At 53.8% G+C, this 21,444-nt stretch overlaps 1 protein-coding gene across 3 annotated transcripts in view; it reads left to right on the top strand.

Moving 5' to 3' along the window:
* Positions 1-788: 788 nt before the first annotated feature.
* The window catches only part of TFAP4 (transcription factor AP-4), a 32,083-nt gene continuing 11,427 nt past the window's right edge, over positions 789-21,444 (top strand). Inside the window, exon 1 of one of the 3 annotated variants that reach the window (XM_040635408.1) lies at positions 789-878. Coding sequence is in view for 2 of the 3 variants with exons in the window: in XM_040635406.1 (XP_040491340.1) it covers positions 20,865-21,211 (347 nt within the window). In the remaining variant the exon portion in view is untranslated. Of the gene's footprint in view, positions 879-20,806; positions 21,271-21,444 lie in introns of those variants that run through there. The other 2 variants (XM_040635406.1, XM_040635407.1) reach the window with 2 other exon arrangements.

A 21,444-nucleotide genomic window follows, 5' to 3' on the forward strand; every position in this document is an offset into this window, starting at 1 on the left:
CTCAAATGGGGCATTCAGATACACCCCTCAGCCAACCCCAGCCAGCCAGGAGGGCCTTAGGTAAGCCCATTTCCTAAAAGGCGGTGGGGGGGTCCAGCTCCTGACCCCTCCCCCAACCCATCGGTACCAACCTTTTCGAAAAAGCTCAACGCCAGCAGTGTGATAGTGGGTAAGTCACTGAACTTCTCCGAGCTTCTGGGGCGTGATGAATGTTGTACTTAATTCAGTTGGACTGTTGAGAAGTTTGAAAGAGGTAGTTCATATAAAAGGCACAGTGCCTGGCACAGAACAGACGCTCAATAAAGTAGAACTATTATTTTGTTTTAAAAATTAGTATTGTTACAAGCTCTAAATTGGAGGAAGGGAGAAAGGGAAGGGTCAGACGCATCCCAATGGCCCTGCCCCAGGAAGGAGGAGCCGCCCCTCCCCTGGGCCCGCCCCTTTGCCTTCCGAGGGAGGAGACCCCCCGCCCAGGGCAGAGACGAGGGGGCGGAGGAGCGGGAGCGACACATTTTTGAGTTGTGACCAAGTGGAAACTCCCTCCCGGAGGCGGAAGCCGGGGGCGCCCCACTGGGGCCGGAGCCTCCGCCGGGGAGGGATCCGCGGCCCGGGGGCGGGGCGCCGCCGGCACCCGGGGCCCACCCGTCACCCGCTACATGAATATGAATGAGCCGGCCCAGGCGAGCGGAAGTGCGAGGCGGCCCCGGCCCATTGGCCCCGCCCCCCGCCGCGGCCCCGCGCCTGGGGGCGTGGTCTGCCCGCTGACGCCCCGCCCCCCGCCCCGCGCGGGGCCTCCTTCCGGCCGGCGCGCCCGGGACGTGACCTCGCGGGCGCGCGCCGGAGCCACCTCGGGGGAGGTGCCCGCGCCCCCCGCACAGGTAGGGCCACCCTTTGTCCCCGGCGCCGCCCCCTGGAGCCCGCGTCCCACTGCCAGCCGCGACTGGCGGCCCACCACCCCTCCCCGAGCGCGCTGCTCCTCCAGCCCCGGGTTGGGCTGGCTGTCCCCAGGACAATGTCGGCCCCGGGGCCAGGCTCCCTGGATAGGACTCCTTCACGCACTCGAGCGAGTGCTCGCAGGAACGCTGCCCTCAGAAGGCTTCCGTTTCAGGGCGAGAGAGGCCAGCAGGTGAATCAGTAGACCGCCCAGTGTGTCCGAGTGTGAAGTCGAGGACAAAAGCAGGGGAAGAGCGTCAACTAGGCGGCTAGGAAGGGTCCCTGAGGAGAAGCCAGTGACCAAGCCTGTGCCTGGGCGTTTGACGGGCCTCAGGGCCCTGAATCAGGGTGGGGTGGCTGGAGTGGAGGGAGGGGAGAATGAAAAGGATGGAATAATGATAATAATGGGTCAGGTGTTGAGAAGGTACCAGGCAAAGTGCTAGGTGCTTTATGCATATAATTTCCATACATCCTCTGGACAACCCAGACCTGGACAGTACCATTGTCTGAGAGGTTAAATAACTTGCCCAAGGTCCCACAGCATTGGAGCCCAAGGAGTTTGATGTCATTGCCTGAAACACACCCAGGAGACCCAGGGTGGGGTGACCCTGCCCAAGATGGGTCCTCTACCCTGGGCCTCAGTTTCCTCCCAGAGTACTAAAGGGAAAGTGCATGTTGGGGGGATGACTGACCTCCTGAAATGAAGGATGGGCAGGCAGGTTCCTTTTTGCCAATAATCGGCCCAAAAGCCAGTCTGCTGTAATGCATACCCAGCAGTTAGGGCCCTGAAACCGAGTCTGAATTCAGTGCACAAAACAAGGGTGTAGCAGGAGCCTCTGAGGATGTCTGTTCTCCTGGGAGTCTCTTATTGTCTGGGAAGCACTTGTCACCCTCCAGGCTTTGGAGCAGGTACAAGTGGCTTCAGGGAGGGAGGGCGGAAGGCCCAGAGCCTGCTGCTTCTGGGAGTGGGGGGAGGGGGGAAGCCCAGAATGGCTGAGTGCTCCCAAGCAGTAACAAAGGCGGTGCCAGCCGGGCAGGCTGTGTGTACCCACCAGCAACTGCAGGACTAGCAGAATCACTCAACATCTCCGTGAGCCTGGAGCAATTAAAACATACACATGAAATCCACCCCAGTCGGCCCCTGCAAGCGGGTTCTCTGACCGCTGCGCAGACGAGTTGGAAAGGGCCCCAGGGTTGCCAATCTGGGTTCTGCTGGCTGTGCTGACTGCTTCTCTGCTGTGGGAATGGGGGAAATGTTTTTGTGCTCCTCCGAAGATTGGCCTGTGCCTCTGATCCCAGGAAGGCCTGTGGGTTTCTAATGGGGGCAGGGAGGGGAAATCTTATGCAATCTGCCCCTTCTGCCTGACACAACTTCCAGTCTTGGCCTTTTGGCTGCGGCAGGAAATGTAGCTGTGAGGTTAGGAGTGGGACCTAGCCCTCTGTGTTCAAGGCTCAGGTCAGCAGTCAGAGGTCCTGATGGTACGGGACCACAGGGGGTACTTACTGTCAGGTGCATTTCATAGATGAGAAAGAGGCTCAGAGAGGTTAAGTGATTTGCTTGAGAGCACACAGCTGTAAAGTAGCAGGAGATGGAATCCAGGTGCAAACTGTTCGGCTAGCAAACCCTGTGCCTCAGGGCGCTGAATCACCCCAGCAGAGGGGATATACTTTTATTTGGCTTGGAGACACCCCCCCCCCCACACACACACACACACTCTGTGGGGATGATGACCAAAGGGGACAGAGACACTTTCTTCTATTTCTGCTATTCTTCTCTGCTACACAGCCCTTGGGCTTTGTCCCCAGGCCTTTGGGTCTCGGCCAAATCAGTCAGTTCTTCAGGGCAGGACTGGTGTAAGTGGGCCCAGAGGTGCCTTAGGACTCCTGGCGGGGTCATCCAGCCAGGGGCTTCCTCCTCGTAAAGTCTGGGGCTTTGGTCTTGGAGCTGGTGAATGAGTCCACCTGGGCACCTGGGGCCCATCTGCACACCCTGGCCTTGGACTAAGGGGGCAGCTGGAGCTATGGTCACTGGCCAGGTGGGCCGTGATGTGGGGGTGCCCAGGGAGAGGGAGGGGGAGACAGGTCATGAGACTTATGTGGATAGCATGCCAGAAGGAGATGAGAGTTGGTCCCCTCAAGTAACCCCTGTGGGCCAGGGCTGGTGAACAGTCACTCTGTGCATTGTTTCATATTGAGCTGGTCTGTCCCTCCCTACAGACTCATTGCCTCTCTGCCAGTATTCTGAATCTTAGAGTCCCAGTAGGGTCTCACACTGGACATGCTGACCCAGTAAGTCTAGGATAGAGCCCAGGGGTCTGCATGTTTAACAAGTGGTCCTCTAACTCAACCTGGAAAACCACTGCCCTGGACCTCCCAGCCAGGCAGCCAGGAGAAACCCCTTCCGGAGCTTTCTAGCAGACCGGAGCCTGGTGTGTGTAATTGTTTTCCATGACTGAATTGAAACACATTCCAGTCTCCTTTGGAGCGCTGTCATCAGCTGAGCTTCTCCCCTGTTTAAAATAAATGATGGAGTCTCCAGCGATAGCCCTGTCTCCAGCACTCCGCTGCCAAGTTTCCCAGAAGAGCGGTCCGCTCTACATCACCCACTTGCTTCTGAGCTTCTTGTTCTGTTCTGAGCTGCCCCTCAAGCAGCTCTTTGCACAGAGACCTCTCAGCTGCTTCTCCAACAGCCGGTGGTCCTGCTCACCTCCTAAGCCCTCTACAGTCTGTACTGTCTTCCTGTCTGCCTGTGGCCCCTGAAAACAGGTGTTCCTTAAGTTTCCATCCTTAGACCATCTGTTTCCTCAGATGAAGAGGCAAAAGTGAAGGGGATGCCCATCTCTATTCGGGAGAATCTCCAGTATTTCTACTCAGCCTCCGGGCTGTGCCAGGCTGAATTTCTAGGCGCTAACTTGATGTCTCCCCTAGGCTAACCCTTTGGAGCTCTTCCATATAGACTTTTTGAATTGAGGGGAATCCATTCACACCTGTCACTCTAAGGTGGTCCAGCTGGTGTGGGTTCTCCTTGGCTCCTTCCCACACCCTGACAGAGGAAAAGAGCACCTTCCATTTTTAAGGGAGTCACGTCAGGAACCAGGCTTCCCTGTCGGGAACTTCTGACTTCTTTATGCTCTCCTTGATAAAACGATTAGTACCCTCTTGCCTTCATGACCAGTGACCCAAGTTGCCAGTTGGTGTTGGCTCTGGCGCTCTGGGCATGCAGCCTCAGGGTCTCTTTGTACCTCTCTGCTGCATGTTTAACTAATTTTTTTAAACTATGTTTTTTTAGGAGGCTCCATGCCCAATGTGAGCCTTGAGTTCACGACCCTGAGATCAAGAGTTGCGTGCACTACCGACTGAGCTAGCCAGGTGCCCCGCTCCTGCATGCTTAACATCTGGTTGGCAGTGTCTCTCATGCCCGTCCTGCATTAAGGATCTCTGGACTCCCCAGTAGCCTACCGCCTTTGCTGAGAGCCCAACACTGGACCCAGGACTGTCTGCTGAATGGGCAGATCCCCCTCTGGGCCAGTTCATCTGTCGCCCGCTCAGGGATGGCCCGGTATTCTTATTAGGGGCCATCCAGCATTGGGTCAATGCTCCTGACCGGAGGGGTTCTTGGTGCGGATCCTGGTTTTGCCCTAACCAACCGTAAGAGCCCGAAGCTGGTAATGATCACCCTGTCTCATAAGGTTCTTGTGAAGGTAGACATTGCATGACCTCATCTGTACGAGTCCTTGGCACATAATGTTGTCTGATCTGTACAATCACATTTAATTCTCAAAACCACCCTGTCCGGTATCTTGTGACTGTTAGGCCCATTTTGTAGTGAGGAAAGGAAGGCCCAGAGAAGCCAAGTGATTCACCCAAGGACTCACAGCTATAAAAGAGCAGAAGTGGGATTCTGGTGTGAATTATTTCATTTCAGAGCTGGAGCTTCTAATCCCTAAAGCCCCACCTCAGTTTTCTTTCTCTATCTTCTGTCCATTCATTCATTCACTCAACATGTATTTATGGCATGCCTACTACTTACGGATTTGGCAGTGAACAGATGAAGCTTTGCCTTCACAGAGCTCACATTTTAGTGGGGGGCACAGAAAGACATGTGTAGGAACTGTTGTGGGAACTTTCCTGAGGCCCCTTTTCTTCCCTGTCTGCCGTGGGGGCACAAACCAGGACCCTTCTCCCACCTCCCCACTTTTCCTTGGACCCGAAGGCCTCAAGTAGTAGACATTGGCTGAATTGGACTGGATGTTGGTTTGAACCTTGTGAAAGAGGAAGTGGATCACAGCAGGACGCGATGTAGGGTTTGAAGGGCCTGGGGTCCTCGGGCGTGGGGGTGGGGTGGGCATGGAAGGAATGGGTTGAGGCCCCACGAGCCACAGAGCAGGCTTGATTCGGGAACTGCAAATCAAACCCACAGTGAGATACCATTTTCCACCCACCAGGATGGCTATGACAAAAAAAGAGGGGCAGTAATAAGTATTGGGGAGGATGGGGTGGAATTGGAACCTTCGCACCATGCTGGCAACAATGTCGGATGGTGCAGCCCACTTTGAAATAGTCTGGCAGCACCTCAACATAGAGATACCATTTGACCCAGCAGTTCCACTCCTAAGTATCTACCCAAGAGAAATGGAAACACAGGTCCAGGCAAAAACTCGTGCAGGGATGCTCACAGCAGCATTACGTGGTCCATCCATACAGTGGGGTATCATCAGCCCTAAAAAGGAACGAGGCACTGACACCTGTTGACCACCCAGATGACCCTTGAAAACGTGTGAGTACAAGAAGCCAGATGCAAAAGGCCACCTACTGTGTGATGCTGTCGATCTGGAGCCTCCAGAACAGGCAAATCCATGGAGGCAGAAAGCCCCCGAGTAGCTGTCAGGGACTGGGGGTGGGGGGGGGGCTGGTGATGAACTGTAAATGCTCATGGGTGCTGGGTGTCTTTTTGGGGTGTTGAACATGTTCTAAATTGATTGGACACAACATGGTGAAGATACTGGAAACCGTTGAATTGTGTGCTTTAAAGTGGTGACTTGCTGCGTGGTTGGCGTTCTCTGGGCACTTGCCCTGGTTCCTGCGTAGTGATGGCGGGGACGTGCTCTATAGAGGGGATTTCGGGCTCAGCTCATGAGTCATCCCTGAGAGAGCCCCCCCCCCCCCAATACCCACCTCTGTCACTGGTCATCTGTCTCAGCCCTTCTTTCCTTTATGGCCCTTCCCATCCTCAGGATCTTTTGCTTGTCTGCGGACCCAGTTCTATCGACTCTTGTTGGGCTGAGTTCCGTGACACCAGGGGCTAGTCTGCATCTTGTTCATCGTCCCATAGTAGGTGCTCAGATACCTGCTGAATGGATGGACCCTGATACGCTGCTAACAGCGGGGGGAGGTCTGGGCTGGGGTCCGCGCTCGCTTCAGGAGAGAGAGGCAGCAGAGCAGATCAGGGTGTCTCCGGCCCTGGTGGCTTTCTTTTTCTCTCTGTTGCAGTTCCAGGAGAATGTCTCTGGAAAGGAAGCCCAATGCCTGGTCTGGCTGGGAAGAGGCAAAAAAGGGGAGGGGAGCGGGAGTGGGGGCCGGCAGGCCTGGGGAGGAAGTCTGCAGCCCCAGGCTGCCGAGGGTGTGGCGTCTGTGTTTGCACCTTTGGAATGCAGCTGATTCACTCTGGGGGGAGCCCTGTGCGGCCACTGCTGCCGCCTTGGATCTGACATCTGGAGGCTGAATTCCAGGAGGAGAGAGACAGATTCCTGCAAGCAGATAGATGCCAACTTTGAAGGTCAAACTAAGCGATGGAGCTGCTTGAGGAGGGGGCCCAGAGAGTCCCACACTGCCCTACCCAGGATTCTGGGAGAGGTGGGACCCAGCCCCAAAAGGACCAGATCCTCTATGGGAACAGCCTTGGGCAGGGAAGCCAGAGCTCTGCAGTCAGACCTGGGTTCAAAGACCAGTTACTCAACAGTTCCTATAACTGCATGGGCCAAGGGCCTAGCGGATCCAGTGCTCAGCAATGCCACCAGGACACTGGCTTCCCTCTCCTGGCCCAGTGTCCTCTGTGTTGCTCTACTTTCCTGTCAGTGTTTCTGGAAGCCTGAGAACCCCCAGCTTGCCTCCCCCTGGGGCTCCAGCAAGCCCCTTGTCTTCTCAGGTCCCAGCTCATCTCAGATGCTGATGAGACAAGCCTGGCTCACGAGCTTGCCCCAGTACAGGGCCAATGCCCCTAGAACCACATGGCGAAAGTGGGAGTGAGGGGGCCCCCAAAGGAGCCAATGCCAGATGGTGGGCAGAAACAGCCCACACCCCCACTCTGCTAAGCTGCCTCTGCAGGACCGGCTTCTGGGGCACTGTGCTCCGCTTTATGGCTTTTACATACTGGGTGTCCCGCTGGCTAAGTTCTTAAGCTCTCAGAAGCTCATTTTCTTCATCTTTGAAATCTCACAGGATTCTTTTAAGGATTGAATGAGACAGTGTATGCAAATCCCTTGGCACCTTCCTGGCCCAGAGGAGACATGATGCTAACTAGTTCCCTTTCTCTTCCCTATACGAAGGTTCTAGGTGATTCTGTCTTGATCTATGTGGTCTGAAAGGGCAGTTCGTGTGTGTATGTGCAGTGTGTGTGTGTGTGTGTGTGTGTACTCACAGCAGGCCTGGCCCTTTACCTTCTCCAAGGCATTTGTACTATTTGGATTCTCCCGGGACAGGGTGGGGACTACACGGGACAGAGGGGAGAGGCAGGAGGGATAGGAGATGGGTGGAAGGAGAAGCCTGTGAGCCTCACCTGTGGGTCTTCAGGCTCAGGCCTGCCTCTGGAGTCCCTCTTTAGGTCCTCAGCTCCACCTGGGGCTGGAGGAAGGGCCCAGGCTCTGAGGAGTAGCTGCCTCTGTCCCTCCAGTGCCGCGTTATCAGTGTGTCTGGTCATTCGACACTGGGTATGGGGGCCCTGCCCTGGACCAGACTTGCTGATCTCATATATTCTCTCTCCCCAGGAACCTGGAAGTCTAGAGCTTCTGGGAGGGCGCAGGGCAGGCCTGCTGCAAGCTTTTTGTACTGATTTGTGAACCAAAGTAAAGTACCTCCCATAACCTGCTTGGGACATGCAGAGGGCTAGGATGGCCGTGCCACCCCCTGGGCTCAGCACCCTCCACCCCTACCAGCCCTCCACAGTGGCACATGTCTGAGCCTCTGTAAGTCCACCTGTGGCCTCATCCCCACTAAACTACTCAAGTCCTCCAACTCTGGCCGTTTGCTGCACCTCGGAGAAGCCTTTCCTGCCAGCCTCGTGCCTCTGGGTTATTCTCCCCGTGGCCTTGCATTCAGTAGCTCTGTGCAGAGCCGACATGGCAGCTGGCAGCTCCTGCCGTTGGTCACTCGTACGTGTCCTGTGTGCCATTAGCCCGACTCTGTCACTTGTCCCAGGCTTCCAGGACTGTTCTGCCCGGTTCTCTTCTGGGTGTCAAGCATTTAAAAATATGTTCATCTCTTTCATCATATGATAGACTCTCTGAAGTTGAAGGACATGGTAATGAAAGCTGCATTTTCTGAGCTCTTTCCACTTGTTTTTTTAAAAATTGAGATGTAGGAATGCTTGGGTGGCTCAGCTGGTTAAGCGTCCCACTCTTGATCTCAGTTTGGGTCTCAATCTCTGGGTGGTGAGTTCAGGCCCTGCATTGGCCTCCACGTGGGGTGTGGAACCTACTTAAAATAAATAAATAAAAATTGAGATATAATTCACATACCATAAAATTCACTCACCCAGTGGGTTTTAGCACATTCACAGAGTGGTACCTCCATTGCCACCAACTAATTCCAGAACATTCTCGTCATCCCAGAAAGAAACCCCTGCGGGTTTACCAGTTGCAACAAATGCACAGCTCACGTGGAGGCTGCTGATGGTGGGGGAGGCTGTGCATGTGAGGGGGGGCAGCCGCTGTGTGGGAAATCTGTGTACCTGCTGTTCAAGACGTCTGTGAACTTACAAGTGCTCTAAAAAAAATAGAATTGATTTAAAACAAAGCCAAAAAGAAACTGGGAATCCATTGGCAGTCCCTGCCCATTCCTCCCTCGCCCAGCCCCTGGCAACCGTCAGCCTGCTTTCTGTCTCTCTGGATTTGCCTGTTCTGGACATTGCATATCAGTGGAATCACACACATCGTGGCCTTCCGTGTCTGGCGTCGTGTCTCCGAGGTTCCTCCGTGCTGTGGCACACATCAGTGCTTTCTTCCTTCTTATGGCTGAATAATATTCCAGTGTTTCCTGGGCTATTATCAGAATTCGTCCATCCATTCATCCATCCATGGACATTTGGGTTGTTTTTACCTTTTGTGAATAATGCTGCTATGAATGTGCATGTACAAGTTTTTGTGAAGAAGAAGGTTTTCAGGGGCGCCTGGGTGGCTCATTCGGTTAAGTGTCTGCCTCTTGGTTTCGGTTCAGGTGGTGATCTCAGGGTTGTGAGATCGAGCCCTGAGCTGGGCTCTCAGTGTCTGCTTGGGATTCTCTCTTCCTCTGCCCCTCCTAGCTCATGCTTGCTCTCTCTAAATAAATAGATAAAATCTTATAAAAAAAAAAAAAAAAGAAAAGAAGAAGAAGAAGGTTTTCAATTGAAGTGCTTTTTGATAAACCCTTCATGTAATCTTCACAGAAACCCTGAATGTTGGTGCTGGTATGCTGCATCTTGGGCAGATCAGGAAACTGAGGCTCAGAGAGGGGAGTCAAGGTCACGCTGCTGGAAGGGCTGGGATTCTCCAGCTCCTAGTCCCTGGGCAGGCTCCCATGATTCCTACTGAGGTGTTGCCATTGGTTTTAGCAGAGCCTTGCGGTGTACTGCCCCACAGGCACGCTGTCATCTGTCAAGGAGCCGTGCGCCTGCCCTGGTGACGCACCTCGGGCTTATGGGAGGTCCTTCCTGCCACAGATTCATCCACGATCTGGGACCAGGCATTTCCCCTGCCTCCTCTGGATGATGCTCTCACCTTGATTTCCTGGGGGTCCCGGGGCTGCCTTTCTTGGATTTGGCACGTAGTCTTATGTTCACCTGTGGGTGAACTTTGCTTTTTCCACCTTCGCACATGGCATGGTGGCCGAGTGCGCCAGTCAGACAAGCCCAGGTTCAAGTCTGCTCTGGCGCTCTGGCTGTGTGGCTTTGAGCAAGTTTCTTAACTTCTCTGAGTCTCTGCTCATTGGTAGTGGTGGTCCTAATAATACTACCTGTGAATCCACTGATGTGGTGGATGAGGACTGACGGAGAGAAGGGAGGTGAGGTACTCAGTCCAGTACCTAGCACCTCACACACACTTGGGAAGTGACCGGTCTCTGGTTGGTTCTCACTGCAAAGGCAGGCTGGCAGCCAGCCCAGGGACAGGGCAGGGAGTTGTGTGTGTCTCCTTGCCCTGGAGCCTTGGGAGGCTCCTATGACTTAGTTCTGCTCAAGGAGGGGGATGTCAAGGCCAGGCTACTGAGGTCGGGACCCCAAGGAACGTTCCGTTCTCCCCAGTCTGCCCTTTGCCCGGCTCCCCTCCTGGTGCTCTGGCAAAGCTTGGTGGGGTCCAGTACATTCTCTTCTGGTTGCCTGGTGACGGCCTTCAACCCCTTCCCCAGATCTGTAGCACAGACCTGCAGCCCCCTGGTCCATGGGCTTGGATACTGGCCATGACTGTGGACCACCCTGTGTGGTTGCCGTACACCCCCCCCCCCTCCGGCACAAGGCAGGAAGGGCAGCCGTTCTGAGGGGATGTGGTCTGGCCTTGGGAGTGGAGCCTCAGGGTCCTGCCAGGGAAACCCTCTCTTTTCGAGGCTGCTGAGACTCAGCCTTTCCCAGCCCTGCCCCTCTCCTCCTGCTTCTCACATTGCAGCTTCTGAGTTCCTGGCACCACCCCGTGCCGCGGCTGCCGCTGCTGAGGCCACTGCAGCAGACAGAGTTAACCCCCGGTGTGCTGGTGCTGGCGGTAGCATGGCCAGAAATGAACAGCAGGGACTCAAGGTCCAGAGGCGCTTAGGGAGGAGAAAGCCGACCCGAAACCAGTCCCTTTACTCCAGCCTGGATCCCCACCAGGATGCTTCTCTCTTCTCCTTCCTCCCTGTCTGACCAAACTTGAATACAGTCTTTCCTGACCCCAAGGAGTTGTTTCTTCCTTTGGCTGTCTGGGCAGTGACGGTTGACCACGGAATGTGGGTTCTATCTCACCACGTCCTTGACCTTGTCATTTCATGCAGACCATGTTTTCTCCTCTCCACCGGCGCACCCCCTCCCCCAACCCAGGTCAGCTCCTCTCTTGCACCTGGCCTCATCTGGCCAGTACCCTGCCACCAGTAGCAGGTGAGCTCGAGAGTCCTGAGGCCAGCATGGGAACCACTCTGGGGGCAGGGGCATGGGCGGCTGTGGGGGGCCTGAAGGGAGCCAGGCACTGGCCCTGACTAGTGGGGATGATCTTGGGCAGGTCCCTAGGGTATACCAGGACTTCAGGTGCCATAGTGAGGACCAAACAGAATGGGAGTAAAGCCACCAGAGCAGCACCTCTCCCGTGGGGGCGCAGGCCACGGATGCACATAGACTCACGTGCCTCTGGATACGCTGGGGCTCTGAGCCCACCCCTCCCCAGGGAGACCCACTCCCGCAGCCTCCCCGGTCTGCTTTGTCATCAGAGCAGGCCTCTGTCCCTTCCCCCACTTGGCCAGTCCCAGCCCATCCTCTTCTATCCTCAGATGGGACTTGAGGTCCTGCCTTCCCTCCCCTCCTTCAGAGGAGAGCTGACTTCCCAGACAGACACTGAACACCCTCCCTGAGCTCAACAGCATCCCTAGTTGTCCTCTTCCAGTGGCTCTATGCTTTGTACCTTTCCCCTGAGCCCCAAATACTCCCTCCTGGATTTTTGTGTGCCTCTGCTCAAACTTTGCCCTCTCTGGCCACACTCCCTTGGTTTCAGGGCTGACTTGCTCTCATTTTTTTTTTTTTTTAAGATTTATTTACTTATTAGAGAGAGTGGGAACACATGTGGGGGGGGGCAGAGGGAGAGGGACAGAGAATCCCAAGCAGACTCCCCAATGAGTGCAGAGCCCAGCCCAATGGGGCTTGATGTGGGGCTTGATCCCACAACCCCGAGACCATGACCCGAGCTGAAATCAAAGATATTGATCAAAGATCAATAACTGACTGAGACACCCAGGCACCCCCTGACTCGCTCTCATTTTAACGTTGACCAGATGCCCCGAGACTCTGTCCCCACTTCCCCCTGAACTCGCTGGTGGGAAGGGCCTGGGCTGGGTGTCAGGTCCCACATTTCCCTGGGGGAAAAGTCCCTAATAGAAGGAGGTGAAGGTTTCCCATGGAATGTGATGGAAGGAGCTGGGTGTTGACCAGCTCCAGGATGGGGCACAGTGATGGAGGTAAGCAGGGGTGAGGGCAATGGGCTGCCCTCCACCCCAGTGGGTTGAAGTGTCAGGCCTGGAGACACCGGGAACAGGACGGGAGATGGGGACAGGGGTGCATACCAGAGGTGGACTTCCACCCCCCTTTCAAGGGCTTGCTTATGAGCAAAGTGAATCAGATTAAGCTTGAAGAAGGAAGCGGGTATCAGGAGGCCAGGGCCTTAGGTACGTAGACAAGCCGGACGCCCCCCAGATCTGCGGAGCTGGGGGTGTGGGGATGCAGGTGGTCAGCCCCTCCACCCCAGTACCTACCTTGGGTTCCCCAAATGTGTTCAAGCCAGCCTTACACACAAAGCGTCGTGTGTGCCAGGCGCCCTCTAGTGGTTGGGGGACCCTAGCTGCCTTGGCCCAGCGATCGCCCTCTCTAGGCTAGTAAAGGGGACCTGGGCACTGGGGATATTGGCCTTTGCTCCAAACCCCAGGAGGGCCATCTGACTCTTATTCTGCCTTCCTGGGAGCATTCAGGATGCTCTCTCCGACAGGAGCATTTTGCTTCTACGGGGTCTCATCCCAGCTCCAACAGCTGGTACCAACCCCCCTCCTCCCCCCCCACCCCGTCCCCGCAACCAGCAGGCTGGGGTCCCCATATACACCAGAGCATGCTGGGGCTCAAAAGGCCATCTGGTACACCCCCCCCAGGCCCTGGCATATTTGTGTAGAGGAAGAAGCCTTCAGTTAGGGTTGGGGCCCTAGATTACTGTTTAGGCTCCCTCTCCAGTTCTCTGAATGTCCTTAGGGAAATCCCTTAACTCCCTTGTCACCTCCCACATGTTCCCCCATCTGTGGCATCTCATAAGACCCCCAGTGACGTTTGTCCTCCAATCCTGCCCTCATGTTGGGCATGGGGGGTATCTGTGCGTATGGTGTAACTCCTGTGATTAGCTTATGTGAGATGGCACAGTTGACCCCGAGGTAGACAGATTAATCAACGAGCCCTTTACAAGCAGGGAGTTTTCTCTGGCTGCCTTTAGAAGAGGAAGTTAGAGACTCAAAGTGAGAAAGGGGTCGGTGAGGGACATCCTCTGTTGCTCAGATGAGGGGGCCACAGGGCAAGGACCTGAGAATGGCTTCTAGGCGAGCCCTGTTCCCGGCCAATAGCCAGCAAGACAACAGGGACCTCAATCCTGTAGCTGAGAGGAACTGATTTCTGCCCACAGCCAGTGAGCTTGGAAGAGGATCAGAGTCCCAGAATGAGATCATAGCCCCTGCCCACACCTGGATTTCAGCTGGTGACACCCTAAGCTGGGAACCCAGTCATGCCTTACCTGGCCTTCTGACCTCCTGAACTGAGTGATGATAAATGGGTGCTATTCTTTTTTTTTTTTTTTTTTTTTTTTTAAGATTTTAGAAAAAGATTTATTTATTGGGGCACCTGGGTGGCTCAGTTGGTTAAGTGTCTGCCTTTGGCTCAGGTCATGATCCCAGAGTCCCCACCCCACATCTGGCTCCCTGCTCAGCGGGGAACCTGCTTCTCCCTCTGCCTCTACTTGCTGCTCCCCCTGTTTGTGCTCTCTCTCTCTGACAAATAAATAAATCTTAAAAAAAAATAAAATGTACGATCAGGTGGTTTTTAGTATATTCACAGAGTTGTGCAATCACGGCCAAGGTCAATTTTATTTTATTTTATTTTTAATTTTTTTAATTTTTTAAAAAAGATTGTATTTATTTATTTGACAGAGATAGAGACAGCCAGTGAGAGAGAGGGAACACAGGCAGGAGGAGTGGGAGAGGAAGAAGCAGGCTCCCAGCGGAAGAGCCTGACATGGGGCTCGATCCCAGAACTCCGGGATCACGCCCTGAGCTGAAGGCAGACGCTTAACGACTGAGCCACCCAGGCGCCCCCAAGGTCAATTTTAGAACATTGTCATCGCCCCAAGAACAAATCCCCCCCTACCCATTAGCAATCACTTCCCATTTCCCCCGATTCCCCCTTATTCCCTGGTAAGCTCATCGCTTTTCTGTCTCTATGAACTTGCCTGTTCTGTACTGTGGTCTTTTGTTTCTCGCTTCTTTCACTCAGCGTGGTGTTGTCGAGATCCATCCATGTTGTGATACGGATCTGTACTTCATTCCTTTTGTTAACTGTATTGAGATATAATTCACATACTGTACAACTCACCCATTTAAAGTGTTCAGTTCCGTGGTGAGCATGGTGTCATGTATAGAGTTGTCGGATCACTACGTTGTATACCTGAAACTAATGTAACATTGTGTGTCGACTGTACTTCAGTAAAAAAAAAAAAAAAATCAGTGTACAATTCAATGGTTTCTAGTATATTCACACAACTTGTCCAACCGTCATCACAGTCAATTTTAGAAAATTTCATCTTCTCAAAAAGAAACTCCATACCCATGTGAAGGCACTCCCCATTCCTTCCTGCTCCCAGCCCCTGGCAACCACTCATTTACTGCCTGTCTCTGTGGATTTGCCTATTCTGGATATTTCACTTAATGGAATCATACACTGTGTGTCCTTCCGTGACTGCCTTCTCTCACTGAGCATTGGGTTTTCAAGGTTCATCCATGTGGTGGCATGTATTGGTACTTCGTTCCTTTATTTATTTATTTATTTATTTATTTATTTATTTATTTTTAAAGATTTTATTTATTTATTTGCCAGAGAGAGAGACAGCCAGCGAGAGAGGGGTACTTCATTCCTTTAAACATTTTTTTTTTTTTTTTTTTTAAGAGAGGGGTGCCTGGGTGGCTCCGTTGGTTAAGTGTCTGCCTTTGGCTCAGGTCATGATCCCAGGGTCCTGGGATCGAGCCCTGCAATCGGCTCCCTGCTCAGTGGGGGGTCTGCTTCTCCCTTCCCCTTTGCCCCTCCTCCCTTCTTGTGTTCTCTCTCTTTCTCTCTCTCTCTCTCAAATAAATGGAATCTTAGAGAGAGAAAGAGAGGGAGAGAGAGGTGGGAGGAAGGGCAGAACGAGAGGGAGAGAGAGAGAGAATCTTAAGCAGGCTCCATCCCCAGTGCAGAGCCCCCGGGGCTGGGTGCCACAACCCCCAGATCACGACCTGAAGTGAAACCAAGAGTCAGAGCCTTAACTGACTGAGCCACCCAGGGGCCCCAGTACTTTGTTCCTTTTCATGGCTGAGCAGTACCTTTTGGATGCAGAGACCACATTTTTTTGTATTCATTTATCCGTGTAAAGCCTGTTGATGACTCTCATTTACTCTTCCTACCTGGAATTTGGGGATGGGACTGGGGAAGTGTAGCAGTGGGGAAGAAGGCAGCTGGGTGGGCTCCTGTTTGACAATGTAGAGGAAGGAGGCCACACTGCGGTCACAGCTCTTTTCCTCAGGTCAAGCCCGCCCCCTCCCCACACCTACTTTGTAGAGCAGTATCTGCCCAGGGTCTGCAGCCAGAGTTCAGCTGCAGGTAGGCCAGCTGTGCGTCAGCTCCGTAGATGATAGTCTGCATTTCTAACACAGATCATCCACCAGGGCAGTGAGCTGCTCACAGTCTTTACAGAGACCACCCCCACCCCCCGTACATACAATTTAAAGGGCAAGTAGTCTGCAGGCTGATTGTCAAACCACCTGACCCTATGTGCAGGCATCTACTGTAAAGCACAGCAAAGAACCTTACAGGACACCTGTTCTTTTCACCTGTGGCAGGTTTTAGCAGGAAGGGAGAAAAACTTGGCCCCTCCTCTGTCCCTCCCCTGCACACTACCACCAAACCCTCTCATTCTTCCTGGGCCGGCTCAGATGCCTCTGGTCACTGCTGCCCATGGCAACCTGGCATCAGTGGTAACAACTACCACTTACTAATGCTCCGACATGCCAGGAGGATCACAGGCTTCTTGCAGCAGCCTGTAAGCCACGTGCTGTATGGCCTCTGTGTTACGGATGAGGAAGCTTGAGTCAGGTTAGGAAACTTGCCCATGGTCACCTTAATACCTGAAGCTGTGGTTCAGGTAGAACCTGGATTCTGAAACACACCATATGGCTTCTCGTCCTTTCTGGAACTCTGTTGTCCAAAAAGCAGGGAGTGTGTGCAGACAGAGACAAAGTCCAAGGACTTTGGCTGTGGGGGTGTCCCAGATGCCAAGCAAAAAAGAACAAGAAAGCCACATACAGTGAAGACAGAAAACAGAGCTCCTTGGAGGTCACCAGTGATGCAAGATTAGTTTTCATGGAGTTGGGTGGGGGCAGGAGAGAAGGGGAGATTGAACAAAACACCCACTTCAGGGAGTTCTGCTGTAAAGAACAGCGGGGAGAGAGTGGTAGCTGGAAGGGGTGGAGGGTTGTGGGTGTTTTGTTTTGTATTTGTAAATGGGAATAACATAGCTTGTTCTTGGTGATGGAAATGACCCGATAGAGAGCACACAGTGAGGATGTGGGGGAGACATCTTTGAATGATACTCATGGAGGGGTTGTCCGTGCATGGACAGAGCCCAGACATTCATCCGGACGTGGGCCAGATGACAGGTACAGACAGGGAGGCGCAGACGGCAAGAGGAGCAAGGGGGATCTTTCTTCAAGGCTGGTCCCATTTCCTCAGAGAAACAGGACCTGAAGTCACGTAGCTGAGTGAGAAGGTGGGGAGATGATGAAGGTCTTGAGGAGAGAGGAGAAGGTGGAAGGAAAAACGGACCACGGCAATAGAGGCTCCACTGTGGGATTTGAAAATAAGATCAGTCCGCTAGGTTGTGGGATTTCCTTTTCTTGGGGCTGTTCGGCTAGTCGGGAGAGTAGGGGTAAGGCAGGCGGGGTTAGACATGCAAGGGAAGGATTATATTCATGGGTTGTGATTCTAAGTTGGACAAGGAGGGAAGTGAGACAACAAAGGGGCAAGGCATTGGCAGGATCAATGGGGTCAAGCGAACTAAAGCCCACGGGTCAAATCCAGGCCCCTGGCCAATTTTTTTCTTTTATTGTGGTAAAATGTACATAGCATAAAGTTTCCTGTTTTCACCATTTTTTTTATTTTTATTTTTATTTTTTTAAAGATTTTATTTATTTATGTGACAGAGAGACAGCCAGCGAGAGAGGGAACACAGCAGGGGAGTGGGAGAGGAAGAAGCAGGCTCCTAGCCGAGGAGCCCCATGTGGGACTCGATCCCGGAACACGGAACGCCGGGATCACGCCCTGAGCCGAAGGCAGACGCTTAACGACTGTGCTACCCAGGCGCCCCTGTTTTCACCATTTTAAAGTGTACAATTCAGGGGATGCCTGGCTGGCTCATTTGGTGGAGCATGTGACTTTTGATTTTGGGGTCATGAGTTCAAGCCCCACATTGATTGTTGAGGCTACTTAAAAAATAAAAATAAAATAACGTTTCAAGTGTACAATTCAGTGGCATTAATTACATTCTCAATGTTGTGCAACCATCAGTATTTCCAAAATTTTCCGTCACCCCAAACAGAAACACCATCCTCATTAAGCAATAACTCCTCCATTTTCCTCCCCCCCCGCCTCCCCCCCACCCCAGGAACCTCTGATCTACTTTCTGTCTCAGTGAATTTGCCTATCCTAGGTAATTCATGCCTCCGGAAGCATACAATATGTGATCTTTTGTATCCTGGCTTATTTTACTTATCACGTTTTCAAGGTTCATCTATGTTGTAATATATATTAACACTTCATTCCTTTTTAAGGCTAAATAATATTCCATTGTATGGATAGACCACATTTTGTTCATCCACTCATCAGTTGAGGGACAGTAGGTGGTTTGTACCTTTGGCTACTGTGAATAATGCTGCTATGAACACTGGTACACAATTACCTGTTGGAGTCCCTGTTTTCATTCTTTTGGGTATATACCTAGGAGCGGAACTGCTGGGTAATATTATAACCTCTGCCAGGTTTTGTATGGCCCTTGAACTAAGAATGGTATGATCCCCACAAGGTGTTCACATCCTAATCAGTGGAACCTGTAAGTTACCTTATGTGGCAAAAGGGCCTTTGAAGATACAACTAAGGCAAGGATCTTGAGATGGGGAAATTATTCTGAATTATTCTGGATTATCTGGGTGGGCCCAAGGTCATCATAAAAGAGGCAGAGTGGGGGTGGGGGGGTCAGAGCCTGAGAAGGAGATACGGTAATAGAAGCAGAGGATTGGAGTGAGCCGCTAGAGTGGGGTCACCAGCCAAGAAACATGGGCAGCCTCTAGAAGCTGGAAAAGGTAAGGAAAGGAGTCTCCCCAAGAGCTTTCAGAAGGAACACAGCCCTGCTGACAATAGGATTTTATTTTTTAATAATTTTTAAAAATGATTTTTTAAAAAGATTTTATTTGTCAGAAAGTGAGAGAGCGGGGCGCCTGGGTGGCACAGCAGTTAAGCGTCTGCCTTCGGCTCAGGGCGTGATCCCGGCATGATGGGATCGAGCCCCACATCAGGCTCTTCCGCTATGAGCCTGCTTCTTCCTCTCCCACTCCCCCTGCTTGTGTTCCCTCTCTCCCTGGCTGTCTCTATCTCTGTCAAATAAATAAATAAAATCTTAAAAAAAAAAAAAAAAGAAAAGAAAGTGAGAGAGCACAAGCAGGGGGAGTGGCAGGCAGAGGGAGAAGCAGGCTCCCCATTGAGCAGGACCCTGGGATCATGATCTGAGCCAAAGGCAGACACTTAACTGACTGAGCCACCCAGGCATCCCCAACAGCAGGATTTTAGTCAAATATAACTCTTTTGGACTTCTGACCTCCAGAGAATACATTTGTATTGGTTTAAGCCAGGAACTTTCTGTTAATTTGTTACAGTAGCAATGGGAAACTATTACAAATAACTTTTACATGCCCTTTAGGGGAAAACTTTGCTGACCCCTAATTTAGAGCAAGGTGACGCAGAGAATTAGCGATGGAGGCTCTAAGGGATTTTGCAGGGGGCACAGCAGACAGTTTGAGAGTCTTGGGAATAGGGACAGCCTGGAGTTTGAGGAAGTCTTGTGTCACTTTGGGAAAGAGGGCTAAGTGTTGGGAGGGAGTGGGAGTGGGGTGGTGGGGGCTGCCATGGTATTTCAGGCCTTTGGGGAGGAGTGGCTGAGCCACCACGGGGGGAGGTGGTGGTAGTTTGGCACCTTAGCAGAAATGGGGAGACTGGTCTGAGTGACAGGGCGCTCAGGGGGAACCAGGCTCGACCAAGGCAGTTGTGTAAGAGAGCACTTCTCCCTGCTCTCATTCATTCATTCCTTCATTCATCCATTCAGGCACTATAGACCTGACTCCGTGTGTACAGTTATGTGGCCCTGTATCCTATTTGCTCCCCAGAAGTCATCATTTCCTGAGCACATTTCCTGTCCCTACAATGAGGCTTTCCAGGGACTGGGTTCTGTACTTAAACAGGTTGCTTTAAGGATCGGAGAACATGAATGCAAAAATCTACAAGGTTGTCGCAAAATCTAGTAACAATAATAGTTTCTAAAGTAACTAACTCTTGTTATTAGTAGGAATATTTTAATTAGGAGGCACGATTTGGGCGGAACCTTGGAGGCGGATGGGATTGGGAAAGGCGGTGGGCAGGAGGGAGGACATTCCAAGGCAGGCGTGGTCTTCCTGAGCCAGGGGCCAACCCTCCAGGAGCCAGGGGAGGGGACGTGCGAGGGAGGACGGAAGCTGGCCGCACAGCGTCCCTCCCTCTCCGCCCCGGGCCTTCACCCGTAGTAGAGAGCGCACCCTGGCGGAGGAGCAGGTCCCGCACTGGCTTAGCCATGAATGAGAAGCTTCGGCCCTCTGCCTCTTGCTGTCCAGCTTCCCCGCCCAGGGGGAAAGTGGGAGGGTGGGTAATAGGGGGTACCCGGCGGCAGCCACCAGATCTCCGGGCCGCGCTGGAAGCCTGCCCCCGGGGCCGCTGCAGTCCTGGCCCGCCTCCACCCTTCACTCCCCACGGGGGCCCCCTTTTCCTAAGGCAGCCCCAGGATCCGAGGCGTCCGGCGCGCTCCTCTTTGCTTCCTCCTCCCCGGCTCCGGGATTCCCAGGCTCCGGAGCCCGGGCTGGGCGGCCAACTGGGCAGGCAGGGAGGGAGGGGGCTGGCTGGCCTCCGAAGTCGGCCCCAAGTTACATGTGGGAAGAGGTGGCTGTGACGCAAGTTTCCAGGGGGCCCTGGGCTCGGAGGGAGCGTGCCAGAGCGGCTCCTCTCCGTGCAGCTGCAACCGTGAAAAAGAAAAAGCCCCGAGCAGCACTCCAGGCCGCCTAAGCCGTCTTCGTCGGGCCCAGCTGCACGCCTTCTGTCCCCAAGGGCCGCCGAGCGCGGAGACCCTGCACCGGGCAGTCCCTGCTGGACCCCGGACGCACGGGCTAGGCTCCCTCGCGGTGGCTGGCCTTTTTTTTTTTTTTTTGCAACGCTTGCCAACCTGTCAGCTGATGGACCTCATCACCCATAGTGGCGCATGTAGCTCGGCCGCAGCTCGCTCCATTCACGCCGCGCCCCCGCAGCCGGCCCACGGCCCCCGGCTCCTGGTGCCGGGGGGTAGGCCTGCAGACCCTGGCCGCAACCGGCCCCCGGGGGCCGGCGCCCCTCTCGCCCCGGCCTCGCGCCGCCCGGGGGGCGCTGCAAATAGTCCTTTGTTTACATGCAATTCCTTACTCCGCGGAAGGAGGCCGGGGGAGTGCTGAGTTTTCACCAGCTGTTTCCCGCCTTGAAACAGACATCTGATCAGCTGCAAACACACACACACATACACACGCCCGGGGAGGCAGGCCGGAGAGACCTCCCTCCCGCCCCTCCCGCCCGCCTCCCTCCCCTCGCCGCCGCCGCCGCCGCCGCCAGCATCTGGGACCGGCCGTTTCTGCACCTCCGTCCGGCGCTGCCCTTTGATTCGGATTTCCATCTTGCATTCTCCGGCGGACCGCGGGACCCGGCTCGTGCAGAGGAGGGGGGCCGATCGCTATGGAGTATTTCATGGTGCCCACTCAGAAGGTGCCCTCTTTGCAACATTTCAGGAAAACAGAGAAAGAAGTGATAGGAGGGCTCTGTAGGTGTGTACTCCTCCTCCCCCCCCACCCCCTTCCCATGATTGCAGCCCCCGGCCAGCCCGCCCGGGCTGGCGCGCGTGTGCGCACGCATGGCCCGCGCTGCCGACCCCGCTCGCCTTTCTTAGCCGCCGGGGCGACTACAGCTCCGCTCGCCGGGCTTGCGCCGCCGGGGGACCC

This window comes from Ursus maritimus, unplaced genomic scaffold (genome assembly GCF_017311325.1).
Source record: "Ursus maritimus isolate PB19 unplaced genomic scaffold, ASM1731132v1 scaffold_2, whole genome shotgun sequence".
NCBI classification, from domain to species: Eukaryota; Metazoa; Chordata; class Mammalia; order Carnivora; family Ursidae; genus Ursus; species Ursus maritimus.